General features: G+C 38.1%; 1 protein-coding gene across 8 annotated transcripts in view; it reads left to right on the top strand.

Moving 5' to 3' along the window:
- Spef2 (sperm flagellar 2) overlaps positions 1–20913 on the top strand; it is a 182196-nt gene that overhangs the window by 74673 nt on the left and 86610 nt on the right. For all 8 annotated transcript variants that reach the window (NM_022620.2, XM_039103075.2, NM_001415008.1 and 5 more), the window contains 6 exons: positions 964–1016; positions 2703–2806; positions 5552–5808; positions 18038–18146; positions 19122–19279; positions 20458–20610. In NM_022620.2, the coding sequence (NP_072142.2) occupies positions 964–1016; positions 2703–2806; positions 5552–5808; positions 18038–18146; positions 19122–19279; positions 20458–20610 (834 nt within the window). The remainder of the gene's footprint in view (positions 1–963; positions 1017–2702; positions 2807–5551; positions 5809–18037; positions 18147–19121; positions 19280–20457; positions 20611–20913) is intronic.

Here is a 20913-nt window from a genome sequence, read left to right as displayed (position 1 = left end):
CTTTCTCGTTTTTTTGTTTTTTTTTGTTGTGTTGTGTTTTTTTTTTCTGTTTGCTTGCTTTTGGTATTTTGCTTTTCCCTTTCACTTATATAAGTGTGTATGTGTGAGAGATCACATAGAGGAAAGCATCAGCGTCTGGAGGAACTCCACTCAGGAGGACAGTGGTTCCCTATTCATTAAACTGTTCTAGCTCTTAATCACTGACAACAGCAACAGAGCTTAGCTTCCTAACACCCACTATAAGATCTTTGCTTGGAATTCAGGCCAACTCTTTTGTGGAATCACGGAAGAGAAACATTTTTATTATTAAATAGCATTTCTATTAAATGTGTGTTAATGAAGCTTTTTGCATATTTCGATTTGCTCTCAGTCTGCTCTAAAGCTCAGACTCTTCTGTAAGGTCCCTGCTATCCTCTGTCATCATAGAATCATTCACAGATTTGCAATAACTGCATAACTCTTCCATGGTGGCTCTTCTCTCTCTTTTGAAAGTCACGTTCTGCCTGTTTTTCCAGTTATTTTGTATCTTAATGCATGATTTTAGTTATTTAAATATTGGTATTATATTTTTTCATTATAAACATATTCTGAACTTTTTTGCACAGAATTTAACTAAGATCCCATTCTGATTTCTAAATATTTCCAAAATGTTTATCATCTCTTAACTTCTTAATCTTGGAAAAATATAAATGTAGCGAATTAACATTTTGATGTCTTTTGAGAAAGGTGGTTTGTTTACACGGAGGGAACTGAAATGCTGTGGATGGGAAGTGGAAGTCATGCTGCAGCCTTGCTTTGTGCTCTTGCTGAGTGTGTCAGACATGGCCGAGTGTGTCAGACATGGCCGAGTGTAATGCCCACATTCCCCAGCTAGAGGTGGGCAAGCCGGGCAATGTAGAACAAACAATTCCCATGTAGATGTGAATGCTAGGACTCTGATCTTACTACTTTCCCTGTTACTAGGTACGAAGAGTAGTGACTTTGAACAATTCAGACCAAGTAATAGCTTTCTGTCAGTAAGTATTATAATCTGATTTTGTCCACCCATATATTAAAATGTGTCCTAATTTGCATTCTTTTGATATGTATTCAGATGTTATGAATTAAACAACATTCTTCTATTTGATTTTAAATTATGCTTGATAAAAGAGTGACTAGTAAAGTTTCCATCATATTGTTTATATTCTTAGTATTTTTCTCTCTAAAGCAGTAGAAATTATTATGCCATTTTACTCGTTTAGATACATATGATTTTTTTAATTCACTTGATATTATTTCCGAAGGAAACTAGTACTTTCAAAAAGAGTATTGGTTAACTATAGAGGGAAGTAATGACAGAATTAATCATGTGTGTTTTATTTACTTTTTTATTATAATTGATTATGTTATAATGAGTGTCATCATTCCAAACAAATTTATCATTCAGCTTTTAGAACTGATTAAATATAAAAAAAAACCATGTTGGGTTTGAAACCAAACAATGTGTATGGTGTTTGATTTTTTGAGAGAGAAGTGAGTTTAGAAAAGTAATGAGTAGAGAGTTAGAACTTTTTACTCTATTGATTTGAAATACGAATTAACAGAAAGATTAGGTTTGCTTCTGCAGTTACATTTACAGTTGGATAAAAACCCCCTTATCCATATTCAGTTCAGTTCAGACACACATGCTTTTTCCTACACACCATCTTCTATGGACATGTCAACAACCAAACCTATGGACTTCTCTGCTCTTCGGGAGTCTGAATTCTTATAAACATGGGCAGGTAATTGACTATAAACACTAACAGATGGATTGAACAGCATGGTAAAAGATAATCAGGTGTAGGAAAAATTGAAAAGTACAGTAAGAGCAGTATTGTGGGTAGGGGAGGGAATATTCTAATATTAAATTAAGGGAGACCTTCTGGAGAAAGCAAGTCTTAAACAAACTCAAAGAAGGAAGAGAATTAGGTAACAGGATCCGGGAAGCCTTTGTGGCAACATGAACAGTTACCTAGTCATAGGGTGAGACTATTATACCCAAAGTGTTTAACAAAGGCTGAGAACAGAGAGATGATGAAAGAAGGAAGTTTGTTCTGTCAGAGCCTGAGAAGCAATTATTATAACCTATATCGTAAGAGTATGCTGTGGTACCCCGCCTGGGTTGAATAGTTTTGAGTAGAGATAGTCTCATTTGACATCAAGCACTCCAGTGACCGAGTGAAGATCGGCCCTAGGGAAGCACACATTGAGTAACATTATACAACTTGTACAGAATTAACCCTCCTAGAAGTCATAATTATTAATTCTGAACAAAACACAAAAACTAATTACTAGAGTGAACTTGTGATAGAAAAAGAAAGGCTAAGAATCAAGGAAGAAGAACAGAGCTGAAAGTTTAGAATCTGATCACCAAACAATATTCAAGAGCTAGATAGGTATGTGTGTTTCCAGAGGACAATTTCTCATAGATATGAGTGATTGGAGTCAGGCCATTCTCTTTGCAAGTGTTAGAGTATGAAATTTGGGGGATTTGGGGTGTCGAGGCTACTGAAAATTGGTACAGATCCTCCTTGAATGTTTCCTCTACTCCAGAAATGTGATTAAGTCTTCAGTATCTTCATTAGCTAGCATGGCCACTGTATTGCTTTAACTCTCAACACCTTGAATGGACTATTACTTTCAATCAACTCTCTCCTACCATTCTTCATTTCTTTTCACAGCTTAGCATGCGAGCTCAACTTGGTGCAAAATCAGAACTGATGCTCAGAAGAGGCAAGAGCGTTCCAGATGTACTGCTGGTTAACATCCTGGTAAATGCTATTAAGTATGTATTGTAGTTTCTTTTCTCAGACCTATTTAATATCGTCCTTTTTCCTGCATATATAGGTGTATGTACTTACGTATGACCACATGTATGTGAGAGTGTGAACATAATTGTGAGAGTGGGTAAAGAGGCCTAAGTTTGACATCTGGAATTGTCTCATCCTTTTTCCTTATCACTTGAGTCAGAGTCTCACAGTAAAACCATGAACTGAATATACAAAACTAGTCTTCCTAGCCAACTCACTTGGGGATCTCGTCTCCAACTTCTTAGGATAGAATTACAGTTGGGTCCCACACCCAGCATTTACATGAGTTCTGGGAATGGGAACTTCATTTCTCATGCTTGTATAGCAAGCACTTTAATTACTGAGCCAACTCCCTAGCCCATTTCATGTATTATTTACAAAAAATATGTTAAGAATAACATAGAAATGAAATGTTCAAATGTATGTACTGACTCCTAAGACAGAGGGAGAATAGATGGACTTGTGTGCCTATACTTCACCTCTCTGGTTAGCTTTGTCCTCCATCTGATGTAAATGACGGCACCATCTACTGCCTTTGGGATAGTGGGTGGTTAGTTAAGCCCAAGGGCAAGGTGTGAGAAAAGAGATCCCAACTCACTGAACACAGGTCTGCACTTACTTGTGTTATGGTTCAAGATGAGGGCAGGAGTGGAGTCTAGGAATCCTAGGACAACAGGTGGTGGTGCACAGCACAGACAAAGCACATATGTGTAACACAGAGAGGGTGTGTGGCAGGGGACAGAGAGGAAAAGTTCTTAGAACCTGTCATTTTTTTTTTGCTTTCTCTATCCTCCTTTTACTGAGAAAGGATTCTCTTCAACCTTGCTTTCTTATACATGTATATTAGAAGAGGGCCAGTTGTTCTGTATAATAAAGGAAATAATTTGTACCGGATAAGAAAAAAGAGTAAAAGGCTCTGTTGAAAGAATTGGAGAGGAAATGGGATTGCTTAGCTGTGGTATGTGAGGAACATTAAGACCCAAGAAGAGGGAGAGCTTTATAGAAATTTTTTACTATCCATCTGGGATAAACTCCTCCTTAATGTTGTCTTAAAGACTGCTTTAAAGATTTAGGCTGCCTCCCACTTATGTATCTAGTAATTGGAACTCGAGGCTGCTACCCTCAGAGCTGGAAGGGTTTTTAGCCTCACATTTCTCAGAAATGACATAAAGTATACTTCACCACAGTGCTCTTTGTGCATTGAGCAAATGGATAGGCAAAGTGTCAAGCAGTCCTTCACTTCAGTTTTAGTAGATCTGGAGGGTCCACAAAAATCACCCTCCTTACACCAAACACCATTTCTATTTCCTCTAGGACGCCTCCAGAGGGCTGTCACTGGTTTACAATCTGTCGGTCTAGTCTAATGAGAAATGGAACATTAGATGTTGTAGTTACACAACTGTGTCTAGATAGTGATATAACAAAAACCAGAGTCAGGCTCCTTGGCTCCCTACTGTCTGCTGTCTCACTCTAGCAGCACTGAAGGAGAGCAGCTCTAACCTCTGCCTCTGTCTGCTGTGGCTTCTGAGGCAGCAGGTCCCAGATGAGGTCAAGCACTTAAGGGAGTTCTCTCCTGTGACTTGGGCAAAGGAATTAGTAAGTCCAATCTGTGCAGAAGGTTGATCTCCCTTTGGAGAGGTTGGAAAAGTGAAATGCAGTCTCTTCCTGCTTGTGATAACCTAGTGGAAGAGATAAAAACAGATACCAGAAGGAAGCTGGGAGCCATGCTGAGAATCATCAGCCAGGGGGCCATTTGAAGTTCTATGCATTTGATCAAGTACTGAAATCTTTCTGAAATTTGTTCACCCCATTCTTCCTGCCACATGATCTGAAAGATTTCAGGCAGTCACCAAAAGGCTTAGAAGCTTCTGGAAAGGTGAACCTACTCTTTAATATGAGAAGTAACAAGGCAATAAGTAAATTAGTAACTTTAAAATATAAGGAAGATTTTTCAGTTTTGTATCACTTGAAGGTAGAATGAAGATACTTAAACCCTTTTTTCGTGGTGGTCCATGCCTTTGACCCCAGAACTTAGGAGGTAAAGGCAGGTAGATGTCTGTGATTTTGAGATCAGCCTGATTTATGGAGTAAGTTCCAGGACAGCCAGGCCTGTTACACAGAAAAACCCCTATCTTGAAAAACCAAACAGAAAAGAGAACAAAACCAAAAGAATAACCTGAAAGTTTTAAGTCAAGACGATTTTACTGATATGGTGAAATAAGTAAGAGCCTAAGGCGTGGGCGGGGTAAGGATACCCTTCAAATTGGCGACAAGGGTGTTCAGTATGGACTAAGACCTGTGTCCAGTTTACTAAGTGTGTCATTTCTGTTCATCTTCACAAACCCCAATGAGGTACTTTACAGTACTCCATTGTACAGATGTGGACTTTGAGGAAGCACATTCTGTGAGCATAAGGTAGTCAGTGCCACATATATGCACATCACAGTGAGGACATCGGCCTGTGAGCATTCAAAATCATGAAAGGCTAGAAGTTTATGAGTCAAGAGGGTAGATTTGGAGGACAGCAGGAAGCCACAGAAGGATTTTAAGCAAGGAAGCAATCAGAATACATAAGAAAACCCTATGCGTTAGCTATAAAATAAAGAAGTTTTTGCATTAGGATAAATTTACAATAAAGTAGAGGCATTCATTGTATCACTAACCTTAGCAGAGCCCCAGTGTCTGGCGCCATGCTGATGAACTGTGCTGTTTGAATCTAGGAAGATACCTGTGAACCAAAGCTGGGTTCTAGATGGATTTCCAATGACAGTAAATCAAGCCAAGCTCCTGGAGGAAGCTCTTACAGGATACAAAAGAAAATCCCTGCAGTTAAAGAAGAAAAAAGCACAAATGCCCACATTGGCCTTGAGCCCCACAACTTCCAAAGAGGTCCCTCTTCTCCCATCTGCGTTCGATTTTGCCATATTGCTTGATATTTCAGATAACTCATCACTGGCTCGCATTAACGATATCATAGGTAAGTAGAATGTGTTGATTTTTAACCATTACACTCTTTTCCATAATCAAATGTGATTTTAAAATTTGTGGGGTTTTATTTTTAACTCCATGTTTTTCTTTCTGTTCTTGTTTTTTGAAGAGCAAGAGAACATGAAGCTGGGTGTGTAAGGAGATAGAATCTGGGAGGATTGGGAGGAGGGATGGTCAAATATATCATATTGAAAATGTTCTTTGACTATGTGAATAGCTTCATTTAACCTATTTTTTCAAAGCGTTACCCAGCTGAGTTCATTCTCAAAAGCATGGGCATTTGACTGCTTAAGCTCACACTATTCCTGTGAGAATATATCGAATTGCTAATGAGTCTGACCTCTCACCTCATTTTTTACTTAAATAAAATGGCAGAGGCTGGAAGTGGCTGAGAATATTGCCAGTCTATCTCCATCTGACAGAAAACACAGATCCTATGCATCCCAATCAATATGATTAAAAAGCAGATGTAGTAAATTGCTATAAAGTACACACAGAGACCTCTGAGTATAAGCTTATGACCATACAAACCTAATAAGGCTTGCCCATTTCCATGGGAGCTCTATGGGTAGCATATTGTTCTGTGTTTCAGAAATATATAAGAATCAGTAGCCAAGATCTTTTAAAGAAATCCAATTTGAGTTCTTATAATTTTTCATCAAAAAATTGATGATGAACAACACTTATACATTTGTTAAGCCTGATGTTAACTAACTAGTTGAATTCTCTAGATCCTTGATTTAAAGTCAGGGTTAAAAGTATTTTTCATTACTCCAGAAATAATTTCTAATTTGTCAAATTATATGCACATAGATATATTCTTATTTCTCCATTGTCCTAAGTGCCCTTAAATATGACTTTTATTTATACCAGGTATGAACAGTACATTTCTGAGCTAGAAGTTAATTTTTAAAAATGCTATATAATACTTTCTAAACCATGAAATATATTATGAAATTGTTAATCTTACAGTAAAACTCGACCATACAAAGAATGGTCAAAACTTTTTTCATATTCTAGCATTTAAAGTCCATTTTTCATATCTCTGTTTTGGTCTTTAGAATATAAATTTGAGTAACATTAGATTATATTACCAATTTATTCCTTTATTAAAAGCTAAGACCTGCCTATTTTAGATAAATGGAAGACTATTTTTTCTATATCTTCATATAATATACATAAGTGCCAGATACTATTCTGAAAACTGATATAAAAAAATGGATTCTTGCTTCCAGAGACTTTAGGACAAATATTTAGGACTAAGGTGCTGTTCACTTTTCCTCCCAGAATAGTAGTAGCCTTAGCCAGGATGTAGGAACACGGGATGTAGTTCCTGTTTCTAAAAACATTAGTGGAAAATGTAGATGAGGAATCAAAGAATGATGTTATAGAGTTGTGCTGCCCAACATGGTAGACTCTAGCATCGTGGAATTACTTACAGTAATTGAAATAGATAAAGATTTTGGTTCTTCAAGGACATTGGTACTGGTTCATATACAGATGTGGCTAAGTGGCTGTCATTTTGACAGAATTGGCAGTAGAATTCTGAGAGTACTATAGTGCTATAGTGACAAGTCAATGTAGAGACATTCACACAGCTTGAAAGTGAGCTGAAACCATTCACCTAGAAAACAGGAGGGAACACAGTATGGTGGAAAGGCAGTCTGTAGAAATGAGAAACAGGCCTTGAAAGAATTTATGTACCAGTTGGGATGGAACAAATAATGAGGAGAATGGGATGACTTTATGCTTCTGACTTATCTAATTCTTTGAATGGTGATACCTTTGACTCAAATTATATGAAAATAAATAAGTAGTATTTTCTTTCAGATGTTGCTTTTAGAATGCCTCTTAGACAATTAGGTGAAGTAAACTTAGACATTCCAAAAGCTATTACATATATGGGACTTAGGTTTGAGAACTGAGTACTAAAGGTAAGGATTTTACACTAGAAATTCACTTGAAAAGACTATATGAAAATACAAATATCCATGTTCGCTCCCCAGAATATCATAAAGTAAAAGAGAAAGGAGAAATGTTCCGAAGCAGTTAAGGAAGAGAAGAAACTTCACAGACTGATTGCTGCATTTCATAAGTAAAGAACAGATATTTAGGACTAAAGTACAGTCCAATCTCCCTCCAAAAAATAGTAAGAGTCTAACCAGTATGTTAGAGCACAGTCACTAGGAATGTATTCAACATACTGTCTTATGACTGTGATCCATAGAGAAGCCTGATGAACCACATCACGGGTAGGCATACAACATCTAAAGGCATGTTGGCAGCAAGGGCTGAACATCAATCCATCCAGTGCTCAAAGATAATAGGGAGGAGGTCAAGGAGACTTAGGGAAATGGAATAGTCATTGCAGGAGACCAGCATCATTGTGGAAGAGTCAGTGCCATCTTAGCTGTTCAGAGGGCATGGCTTAGCTTGTGTGAGAGCAGTGGCTTGCAGAAGGTGAGAAGCACTTTAAGGTTTCCAGTTCAGGCTATGGCTATCGCCCTCTAAGGTTAATAGCAACTGCAACTGGACATTAGAGACTTCTAAGGCTGATATTTGTTGATATGGATCCTGCATATTTTCGGTTTATTAACTCATCAAGTTATATACTTGTGTATAGTTTCCCTTTTGGAGTTCTAATTAAATAAAGAGCATATCATTTAAAGAGAGCTCAATGACTAAAATAAAGTAACATTGATGAAACCAAACCCCCATTCTCAGGCATTAATATATTGGGTAATCTGGTTGCTTCTAGAATTCCAATCCTACTTCATTTGATAGGTTGTGAATATAAAAGCAGCCTAATAAGTAATGGGCACCCTGTAAGCTGAATTCTTCCTATACATGGTGCAGAAAAATACACTGAGATAAGGATGGAAGCATGGCCATTGGCTTTGACATTTTTGTTGACTTTATTGCATGGGAGAGGAAAAAGACAGATTGCTGAGGGATGAGGCCTGAAAGAGAGGCTAGGAAGCAGGGAGGTGGGGAATGAAGATTACGTCCTACAACCATTTTTCTGAAAGGGGGGAAAGCATAGGTTCAGAATACTTTAAATTTCCTTTTAGGACCTCTTCTCTTTTTCCTTTCTCCTCCTTCTATTTTATAGAAAAAGGCATGGTATTAATCTGATTTTTTTCCCGGTAATCAGTTTTGAAGACAAGGTTGTGTTTTTTGGTGGGGTGGTTGTTTTTTAATTTAAGGATACCCACTTTAACACTGGGGAAAGAAATGATAAGATGACTACATTCTTATCTTGCTATAATCTAAACTCACATGGGAAGAGAATCTCAATGAAGAACTGTCTTAAGATTGGCCTCTGGATATGTCTGTGGGGTATTTCCTTAATTTCATTAAATGATGTTAAAAACAAAAAGAAGAGACAGCCCATTGTGAGGAACACATTTCCCTAAGTATCGTCCTTGGGTTATTTAAGAACAGCGAAAACCCAGCATTACACATGTGTGCACTCATTTGTCTGGGCTCTCAATTACAGCACAACGGGCTACATTGAGTTTCTGCCCTGACCCACCCACAGTAATGGACTATATAACCAGGAATTATGAACAAAGACATTTTTCCTCTAAGTTGCTTTTTGTCAGAGTATTTTGTCAAACCTAAGAAGTGAAATCAGGACAGATGAAAAACAACCTTGGCTAACACAGTAAGTCAGGGAAAGTTGTCAGTCAGAAAAAGAAGCCGAAGTGTCCACATTTTATTCAACCATCTATTCTGTAGCAAGGGATGATTTCTGCACCCTGCCAGCATTCAAGGTACCTTTATTGACTTGAATGCTATTAATGTACGTCTCAGTGTTTCTGTTCTCTGAACAATTCTCATTCCTTTTGATCTAATCCAAGGCATTCTTTCTTGACTTTGGATATTGTAAACGTGATAACCGAAAACAAAACGAAACAGTCAAAAACCACTATGCTTTTCTATTTCAAATCCATTTCATCTTGTTTTATCATTAGTGTAGACGGAGAGTAGCCAATTACTACACTTCTGAGGCCCTTCATTTTCTTGACTGCTGTTAAATCACACCCTAATGCTGTTTTGCTTTAATTCTAATCCCTTTTAGTCTAGCTCAAGGCTTTCTTCTTTCCTTGTGATTTTCTGTTTATTCCCAGTTTATGAGAACTTTGTGTTTTGGATGAAACTCAGTGAGAGCTGTTGAAAATTGTTTTCCTATTAATTATTTTTCATTTCTCACAGTCAGTTTCTTTGTGTTTATTCTAAAGGGAGTTCATAATTCCAGAAAGCGGCATAAATATTTCACAAGATTATGGTATGGTATTAGTAAATAGTCTCTAGTCTCGTGTGTGTTTGACTTCAGGGTCACCTTACTTTACTCTCAATTATTCCCAGTGCTGATTTTCTCTTTCCAAGCTTGTTATTCATGACAATATATTCTTTATTTTTTATTTTTTTCTTCCGTTTTTATTAAATTGGGTATTTCTTATTTACATTTCAAATGTTATTCCTGTCCATCAGCCCTCTAACCCCTCCAACTTCCCTTCTATATGGATGTTCCCCTCCCCATCCGCCCCCCATTGCTGCTCCCCCACATTCCCCTACACTGGGGGTCCAACCTTGGCAAGACAAAGAGCTTTCCCTTCCACCGATGCCCCAACAAGGTAATTCTCTGCTACATATGCAGTCAGAGCCCAGGGTCAGTTCATGTATAGTCTTTGGGTAACGGTTTAGTCCCTGGAAGCTCAGGTTGTTTGGCATTGTTGTTCTTCTGGGGTCACAAACCACTTCAGCTCCTCCAGACCTTTTCTAATTCCTCCAGTGGTCTTCTGTTCTCAGTTCAGTGGTTTGCTGCTGGCATTCGCCTCTGTATTTGACATGTTCTAGCTATGTTTCTCAGGAGAGATCTATATCCGGTTCCTGTCGGCCTGCACTTCTTAGCTTAATCCATCTTATCTAGTTTTGGTGGCTGTATATGTATGGGCCAAATGTGGGGCAGGCTCTGAATGGGTGTTCCTTCAGTCTCTGATCCAAACTTTGCCTCCATATACCCTCCTATGGATATTTTTGTTCCCCTTTTAAAGAAGGAGTGAAGCATCTGCATTTTGGTCATCAACCTTGAGTTTCATGTGGTCTGTGCATCTTGGTAATTCGAGCCTTTGGGCTAATATTAACTTATCAATGAGTGCATGCCATGTGTGCTTTCTGTGATTGGGTTACCTTACTCAGGGTGATATTTTGTAGTTCCATCCATTTGCCTACGAATTTCATGAAATCATTGTTTTTGATAGCTGAGTAATACTCCATTGTGTAGATGTACCACATCCTCTGTTGAAGGGCATCTGGGTTCTTTCCAGCGTCTGGCTGTTATAAATAAGGCTACTATGGACATAGTGGAGCATGTGTCTTTGTTTTATGTTGCAGCATCTTCTGGGAGAGGTATAAATGGGTCCTCAGATAGTACAATGTGCAGTTTTCTGAGGAAACTCCAGATTGATTTCCAGAGAGGTTGTACCAGTTTGCAATCCCACCAACAATGGAGGAGTGTTTCTTGTTCTCCACATTCTCGCCACCATCTGCTCTTGTCTGAGTTTTTGATCTTAGCCATTCTGACTGGTGTGAGGTGGAATTTTAGGGTTGTTTTGATTTGCATTTCCCTGATGACTAAGTATGTTGAACATTTCTTTAGAGGTTTCTTAGTCATTCCGCATTCCTAGGCTGAGAATGTTTTGTTTAGCTCTGTATCCCATTTTGAATAAGGTTATTTGGCTCTCTGGAGTTTAACTTCATGAGTTCTTTGTATATTTTGGATGTTAGCCCTCTATCAAATGTAGGATTGGTAAAGATCTGTTCCTAATCTGTTGGTTGCTGTTTTGTCCTAATGACAGTGTCCTTTGCCATACAGAAGCTTGCAGCTTCATGAGATCCCATTTTTCAATTCATGATCTTAGATTCATAAGCCATTGTTGTTCTGTTCAGGAAATTTTCTCCAGTGCCCATGTGATCCAGACTCTTCCCCACTTTTTCTTCTATTAGTTTGAGTGTATCTGGTTTGATGTGGAGGTCCTTGATCCCCTTGGAGTTAAGCTTTGTACAGGGTGATAAGCATGGATCGATCTGCATTCTTCAACCCCCTGACCTCCAGTTGACCAGCACCATTTGTTGAAAATGCTATTTTTTTCCATTGGATGGTTTTGGTTCCTTTGTCAAAAATCAAGTGACCATAGGTGTGTGGGTTCATTTCTGGGTCTTCAATTCTATTCCACTGGTCTATTTGCCTGTCTCTGTACCAAAACCATGTAGTTTTTATCACTATTGCTCTGTAATACTGTATGAGTTCAGGGAGGGTGATTCCCCCAGAAGTCCCTTTACTGTTGAGGAAAGTTTTAGATATCCTGGGGTTTTTGTTATTCCAAATGAATTTGCAAACTGTTCTGTCTAACTCTATGAGGAATTTGATTGGAATTTTGATGGGGATTGCATTGAATCTCTAGATTACATTTGGTAAAATGGCCATTTTTGCTATATTAATCCTGCAAATCCATGAGCATCAGAGATCTTTCCATCTTCTGAGATCTTCAATTTCTTTCTTCAGAGGCTTGAAGTTCTTATCATACAGATCTTTCACTTGCTTGGTTAAAGTCCCACCAAGGTATTTTATATTCTTTGGGACTATTATGAAGGGTGTCATTTCCCTAATTTCTTTCTCGGTCTGTTTATCTTTTGTGTAGAGGAAGGCTAGTGATTTGTTTGAGTTAATTTTATACCCAGCCACTTTGCTGAAGTTGTTTATCAGGCTCAGTAGTTCTCTGGTGGAACGTTTGGGGTCACTTAAGTATACTATCATATCATCTGCAAATAGTGATATTTTGGCTTCTCCCTTTCCAATTTATATCCACTTGGCCTCCTTTTGTTGTCTGATTGCTTTGGCTGGGACTTTGAGAACTCTATAGAATGAGTAGGGAGAGAGTGGGCAGCCTTGTCTAGACCCTGATTTTAGTGGGATTGCTTCAAGGTTCTCTCCATTTAGTTTAATGTTAGCTACTGGTTTGCTGTCTATGGCTTTTACTATGTTTAGGTATGGGCCTTGAATTCCTGTTCTTTCCAAGACTTTTAACATAAAAGGGTGTTTAATTTTGTCAAATGCTTCCTCAGCATCTAATGAAATGATCATGTGGTTTTTATCTTTGAGTTTGTTTATATAGTGGATTATGTTGATGGTTTTCCATATATTGACCTATCTCTCTATACCTAGGTTGAAGCCTACTTGACCATGATGGATGATCGTTTTGATGTGTTCTTGGATTCAGTTTGCAAGAATTTTATTGAGTATTTTTGTGTTGATATTTATAAAGGAACTTGGTCTGAAGTTCTCTTTCTTTGTTGGGTCTTTGTGTGGTTTAGGTATAAGAGTAATTGTGGCTTCGTAGAAGGAATTCGGTAGTGCTCCATCTGTTTCAATTTTGTGGAATAGTTTGGATAGTATTGGTATGAGGTCTTCTATGGAGGTCTGATAGAATTCTGCACTGAACCCGTCTGGACCTGGGCTCTTTTTGGTTGGGAGATTTTAATAACTGCTTCTATTTCTTTAGGAGTTATGGGGTTGTTTAAATGGTTTATCTGTTCCTGATTTAACTTTGGTACCTGGAATTTTTCTAGAAAATTGTGCATTTCCTCCAGATTTTCCAATTTTGTTGAATATAGGCTTTTGTAGTAGGATCTGATGGCTTTTTGAATTTCCTCAGATTCTGTGCTTATGTCTCCCTTTTCATTTCTGATTTTGTTGATTTGGATACATCTTTGTGTCTTCTGGTTAGTCTGGCTAAGGGTTTATCTATCGTGTTGATTTTCTCAAAGAACCAGCTTTTGGTTCTGTTCATTCTTTCTATAGTACTGTTGTTTCTACTTGGTTGATTTCAGCTCTGAGTTTGATTATTTCCTGCCTTCTACTCTTCCTGGGTGTATTTGCTTCTTTTTGTTCTAGGTGTGCTGTCAAGCTGCTGATGTATGCTTTCTCCTATTTCTTTTTGCAGGCACTTTGAACTATGAGTTTCCCTCCTAGCACACCTTTCATTGTGTCCCATAAGTTTGAGGATGTTGTACCTTCATTTTCATTAAATACAAAGAAGTCTTTTAATTTCTTTCTTTATTTCTTCCTTGACCAAGTTATCACTGATTAGAGCATTGTTCAAATTCCATGTATATGTGGGCATTCTTTCCCTATTGTTGTTGAAGACCAGCCTTAGTCCGTGGTGGTCTGATTAGAATGCATGGGATTATTTCTATTTTTCTGTATCTGTTGAGGCCTGTTTCATGACCGATTGTTTGTTCAGTTCTGGAGAAGGTACCATGAGGTGGTGAGAAGAAGGTATATCCTTTTGTTTTAGGATGGAATGTTCTATGAATGTCTGTTAATTCCATTTGGTTCATAGCTTCTGTAAGTCTCTCTGTGTCTCTTTTAATTTCTGTTTAATTTCTCTTGAATTATGAATATGAAGTATCCTTCCTTATCTTTTTTGATGACTTTTGGTTGAAAGTCGATTTTATTTGACATTAGAACGGCTACTCCAGCTTGCTTCTTCTGACCATTTGATTGGAAAGTGGTTTTCCAGTCTTTTACTCTGAAGTAGTGTCTGTCTTTGTCTCTGAGGTGTGTTTCCTGGAGGCAGCAAAATGCTGGGTCCTCTTTACATATACAGTCTGTTAATCTGTGTCTTTTTATTGGGGACTTGATTCCATTGATGTTGAGAGATATTATCCTTAGGTTTTGGTCTTCTCATTGTGTCCTGGATTTCCTATATGTTTTGGGCTAATAGCTTTTTCTGTTTTACATTATCTTTGATAGTTATGTCGATGTTTTCTATGGAATCTTCTGCTCTTGAGATTCTCTCTTCTATCGCTTGTATTCTGTTGGTGATGCTCGCATCTATTATTCCTAATATCTTCCCTAGGTTTTCTATCTTCAGGGTTGTCTCCCTTTGTGCTTTCTTTATTGTTTCTATTTCTATTTTTAACTCCTGGATGGTTTTGTTCATTTCCTTCTTCTATTTGGTTGTCTTTTCAATAGTTTTTAAGGGATTTTTGTGTTTCCTCTTTAAGGGCTTCTAGTTGTTTACTTGTGTTGTCCTGTATTTCCTTAAGGGAGTTATTTATGACCTTCTTAAAGTCCTCCATCATCATGATAAAATGTAATTTTAAATCTAGATCTTGCTTTTCTGGTGTGTTTGGATATCCAGTATTTGCTTTTGTGGGAGAACTGGCCTCTGATGGTGCCAAATATTCCTGGTTTCTGTTGCTTGGGTTCCTGTGCTTACCTCTGGCTATCAGGTTGTCTCTGGTGTTAGCCATTCTTGCTGTTTCTAATGGTGGCTTGACTTTCCTGTGGGCCTGTGTGCCAGCACTCCTGTATACCTGTTTTCCTGTTTTCTTTCAGCCAGTTATAGGAACAGAGTGTTCTGTTCTCAGGTGTGCAGTTGCTCCTGGTGGCTGGCTTTCAGCTCTCCATGAGAGCAGCAACCAGAGGAAGTGTTCGGCTCCTACTGCACAGGGGACACAGGTTGTGCTAGGCATTTTTCTCTTGATTCGGGAATGTTAGCAGAGAATAGTCTCCTCTGGGTTCTCAGGGGTGTCCGAACCTCTGAGGGTATAGCTCTCCCCCTCCACAGGATTTGGGTGCAGGAGCTGTTTGACTGGTTCAGTTCAGATCCAGGCGCAGATCTGGACTGCAGGGCTCCTGCAGCTGACTTCTCCTATATTCCTGTGTCCAGAGGTACTATGCAGTTTCCTCTTAGGCCAGGGTTTTGGGCAAAGGATTGCCCGCACTTCTGGGTGATTGGCTCTCTTTCCCATGGGATTTGGGAGCAGGGAGCTGTGGGCTGGGATTAGAGACGTTTGGGCCACAGTCAGAAACCAGAAGTGCCTGGGCCCAGAGGACTTCTGCCTTTGTATGTCCTGAGTCTACCAGGCAGATCACTTGGAGCAGAAATGTTGACCTTACCTCTGCTCTCAGGCGTGTAGTTGCTCTTGGCTGCTGGCTTTCAGCTCTCCGTGAAGGCAGCAACCAGAAGGAAGGGAATCTGTATCTTTTCATCAACCTATTCAGGGAGGACTCTGAAACAAAGGGTTTACTAGCAGTGTGTACATAATCCATCCTGAAATTAAAAAACTAATCAATCCTAAAACAAATTTTATGAAGTATTGGTGTAATGGGCTGACATCTGAAAAAACATTCCACTGGATCTAGGGAGCCAAAATATTCTATAATGAAGCACAAAAAGAAGAATTCATACACTATTTCACACTGAAATTTAGTGACAGCTAAGAGGACCAAGACAGTACAATATAGGCAGAGTCCCAAGACACAAGGGAATGTTTGATTCTTTGTGGTTTGAGTCAAGAATCAGAATATGGTGTCATCTTGGTGACCAGACTTCAACAGAGAAGGGAATATAGCATGCTTTGTCTGTTTTTTTCTTTTCTTTCCTTTCCTTTTCTTTCTTTCTTTCTTTTTTTTTTGCTTAAGTGTTTTTTAATTCACTTATTATTCAGTATGTATCTCTCTCTCTTCCTCTCATTCTCACTCTTACTCTCCCTCTCTCTGTGTGTATGTGTGTGCGTATGTCTGTGTGTGTACTTTTGTGTGGTAAATGCTCCATGTATGTGCACATACTCAGAGTGATCAGACAAAAGCATTGGAGCCTCTGGAAACAGAGCTACAAGCCCTTGAAAGCTACCATGTGGCTGTTGTGAACTGGACCCAGGTTGTTTATAAGAACAGAAAGTGCTCTCCCACCCCAGAAGTGCTCTCCTGCCCCAGAAGTGCTCACCCACCCAGCATTAGTTAAAAGAAACTCTTGTTATCATCCCTTCCCTGAACCTAACTTACAGTATCTTAGAATTGTCTCACCAACCATCTATCCTGAGGTATTTCATATTGACAATCAAGCTTCTCTTCAGTGTGTTTTACCTAGTCTCTTGCCCATTTCAAAGAGAAATATGAATTCTTATTCTAAACTACTCAAATTTTGGGGGTGGTTTGGGTGTCTCTTTAATAATGGTAAGTTAATTTGTTTTTAAATTATCTGAGCATTTATCCTTTGATAATTTCGTGTGTGTGTGTGTGTGTGTGTGTGTGTGTGTGTGTGTGTGTGTGTGTGTGTCTGTTAGTATGCATCAATAAAATATAATTTTATTCACCCTACTCTCTCCAGGTTCCACCCAAACAGATTTGGCTCCCAACTTCTTGTCTGTTTCTTTTGTTTCATTAAGTCAGAAATCTGGGTAGTGCTGGTCACATATGCATGCCTATGTGAGTATCCAGTGGTCTGTGGACCACTAAGCAGTGGCTACAGCCCCAAAGAAGAGTGATTCTCATTCTGTTAGAAGCTATCAGCTCCCAATAGCCAGCACTGGGGGCTGGTCAGCTTCTTCTCCTTCCACACTAGAATTTTGGTTGGCATGATCTTGAGAAGCTCTTTTATAGGTAACTACAGCTGCTGTAAGCTCAAGAGTGCAGTACTCATACTATATTCTAAAGACAAGATTTCACAACATTCCTCCCCATCCCCTATCACTTTCATTCTTTCTACTAACTCTTTGTTCCTGTAGCCTTGGTTTATATGTAGGGGTAAATAGTAATGTCTCACTCAGGACAAATAACTTACAGTTGCAGTTGCTTGTTCTTGTAATTTGCAACAAATCTTTGTATTGACTGGTGATCATTACAAAAGGAACTTCTGTGACCATGTGTGAGGGCATCCTAGAGCAATGGTTATAAACATAAATATTTAGAAAGCAGTTTAACAATGTGACCATTTAGTTAAAGAACAGTAGTAAGTATCACCATAGTGCCTGTGAACTCCCTAGAGATGGGTGGTGGTGGTGGTGGTGGTGGTGGAGTGTGTGTGTGTGTGTGTGTGTGTGTGTACTTTTGTTCATGCATTCTTTTCAATTTTTTGGTAGTTTTTGTCTTACTGCATGTTTGTTTGTGTTGACCTATGTCAGTTTATTTATTTATTTATTTATTTATTTATTTATTTATTTTTAGAAAAAACAAGAAGTTGGGTATGTAGAGAGATACTAAAGGAGTTGGGGAACAAAAAGAGCAGTATATATACCAAAGATATTTATGGACCAAAATATGGCTATTTCTACCTGAAATCTTGCATAAGTATGTTTTGGCAGTAAGTAGAAGTTTTTATTGGTTTGGTTGTTTGTCTAATTAAGTAATTTTTGTACCATAGCTAAAGAAATCTCACATGAAATTTCTCATGAAAATGTTAGCGGTCCTACAATTACTTCAAGTGAAGAAAAGAGTGAGGACCGGAACTTAAGAGACCACATACAGCACAGGTCGGTTTTCAACTTTGTGCCCTTGTTATTGCTTGCCCTTCAAAGAGGTAACAATTGGTGACTTTGGAATGATAAGATCTGCAAAAAGAAAAGAGATTCATTCCCTACCACAATATCTTTTACAGGTAAATCAAAAATATGTTTTCACGGTGAGTGAAATATTATGTGAAAACTTTTATATTTAGAGCCACAGTTGTCAGACTCTGGGGATATACGTTACTTCCTTAGAATTCAGCAAACACTTAGAAAATACCAGTTAAGATCATAGAATTTCAGAGAGCTGAAAGTCGGACTGAAAAGGTTTGTAGTAGCTCTTCTCGTTTACTGAACTGAAGTTACCTGGCTTTCTCTGAATTGTGTGTAACTTTCCTTTGGAAAAGAAAATTTAGGCAAAATTAGGCAGTTTCATGAAAGCCCGAGAGATCTGAAAATAAGAAATGAGGAGGAAGTGTAATTTGAGCTACATGAAGTTGTCTATTCTAGGAGGAAAGAAGCAATGATTCAAGAATAACTTTTCATAAAGCTAACTAGCCCATGCCATCTCTCCTTACACAAAGTCCTCTTCACTTTGTATCTCTAAGAGAAAAAGAAGTATGACCTGAGTGTTGGGGTGATGGCTAGGAGAGCCATCAGACTGAGTCTACCATTACTGTGGATGATATTATTTTTGGTCCTCAAACAGAGATTTGAGCATAATCAATACACTTGCCAAATGCTTAGCACTTTCAAACCTTTTCACTCATACTTCTAAAATTCTAAAACTTAGCCCTTGATGCCATCAGACAAACTCTTTCAATTTAATATTGTTCCATCACATACAAATTTCATAAAAGTTACTTTTGGGGGCTGAATTCAATTGTTGACCTACTTCTTCATCATGAATAATTAAATAAATCTACTAAATATTATATTTAATGTCTCTTTACTCAAACATTTAAATGAGTATCACATTCATATAATGTTTTTACTTTGCAGAATTGTTGGCTTCTTGGACAACTGGCCATTGTTGGAAGAGTGGTTTACAGAGCCAAGAAACATTTTGAAAAAAGTCAATGCTGAAATAGATGAAGCGCTCTTATGCCAAAAAATAAAAGAAATTTTTGCTACTGAAGTATCAAATAAAAAAATCAAAGGTATTTATATATATATATATATATATATATATATATATATATGTTTCCAAACATATTACATCATTAAGAGTAACATGCACATGCATTCAGCCTTTCCTCTCTCTTCTCACAGATCCACCCCATATTTCATACCAACCCAACTTTACATCATCACGTAGTTTTCTCTTTTACTTTCTCTCTTTCCTTCCTTCCTTTCTTTCTTCCTTCCTTCCTTTCTTTCTTCCTTTCTTTCTTTCCTTCTTTTTTTCTTTCCTCCTTCCTCTCTCTCTCTCTCTCTCTCTCTCTCTCTCTCTCTCTCTCTCTCTCTCTTTCTCTCTCGTGATTTAAGGCAAGGTTTCTCTGTGTAGGCCTGCCTGTTTTGGAACTCACTCTATAAATCAGGCTGGCTTTGAACTCAGAGATCCACCTCCCTTTGCTTCCCAAGTTGAGATTAAAAAATCCAATTAATGACTGTCTATACATTCTTAGGTGTGTGGTCATCCATTCCAGTATGTAAGTAGCTTTCCTATTTACTCCCAGCATCCCATATCACATATCACATTGCTTGAGCCTTTAATTTGTTTATATATTTCCATTTTGTAAGATACCAGGTTGATGTCAAAGACACTATGTAGGACAGAGTGGCTTTCAACTTCCTGTGATCCTCCTGAATCAGCCTCCTAAGAACTGAGATTATGAGCATTCACTGTCATGTGTGACTTTTCTCTCTTCTTTATGTACTTTATGTACTAAATTTGATGTTCTAGATCATTTTCATTAGTCTTTTATTTTTCAATTCTTATATTTTCTTTGACATTTGAACCTAGTCCCCAGCCTTTTATTTATCTAATAACATATACATACATGCATACATACATACATACATACATGCATACATACATACACATACATACATGCAACATACATGCATACACATACATCATCATCAGCATCATCAACCTCATCTCATACTATTATCATAACCATAACTGTAAGGCAAAAGAATGAAGAAGAACCCAAAATATGAATGAATGTTGGGAATAGTAAATATATTTGCTGTAATTTTACAGAAAATAGAGTACATGAAGTAATTTTACTAAGAAGTATAATTTCATAATACTTTTGATATTTGTTAGATGAAATGAAATAGTGGGCACCTGGAGTCCCTAATAAGGGTTTGTTTTATCATCCTTTTAAAGTTGAAAAGAAACTAGAAGAAAAGGAAACTGAGAAAAAGTCAGCAGTTTCTCCGACTGAGCCTCCTACGCCGACCCCTCCCCTTGCTTCTGAAGCAGAAAAAGAAAAGGAGGTTCATCAGGCGAAACCTTCTGGGAAAGGAAAGACACAATCAGGTGACTGACAGAGTGATTTGTAATTCTGTTTGTCGGTTTCTTGTTCTCATCTACAAAAGAATGATAAGTTATAACAACAGGCTACCGGTCTAGATTCACACTGTGGAGACTTCAATCATGTGAAACAAATATCTACATCCAGAAGTGGAAATGCTACTTTTACTTTTTTTTTGATGGTATTGCAGATTCTGTCAGGGTCCCTCACAGGCAGAATGTGATACCACTGAGCTACATTCCTTCTGAACTGAAGGAAAAGCCCTCCAACTCTCTTGCTTGTTTAAAAGGCTCAGTGTCACGCCTATT

Source organism: Rattus norvegicus, chromosome 2 (assembly GCF_036323735.1).
Source record: "Rattus norvegicus strain BN/NHsdMcwi chromosome 2, GRCr8, whole genome shotgun sequence".
Classification (NCBI taxonomy): Eukaryota; Metazoa; Chordata; class Mammalia; order Rodentia; family Muridae; genus Rattus; species Rattus norvegicus.
Note: the sequence above shows the minus strand (reverse complement) of the source record. Positions and strands in the feature narration are given on the sequence as shown.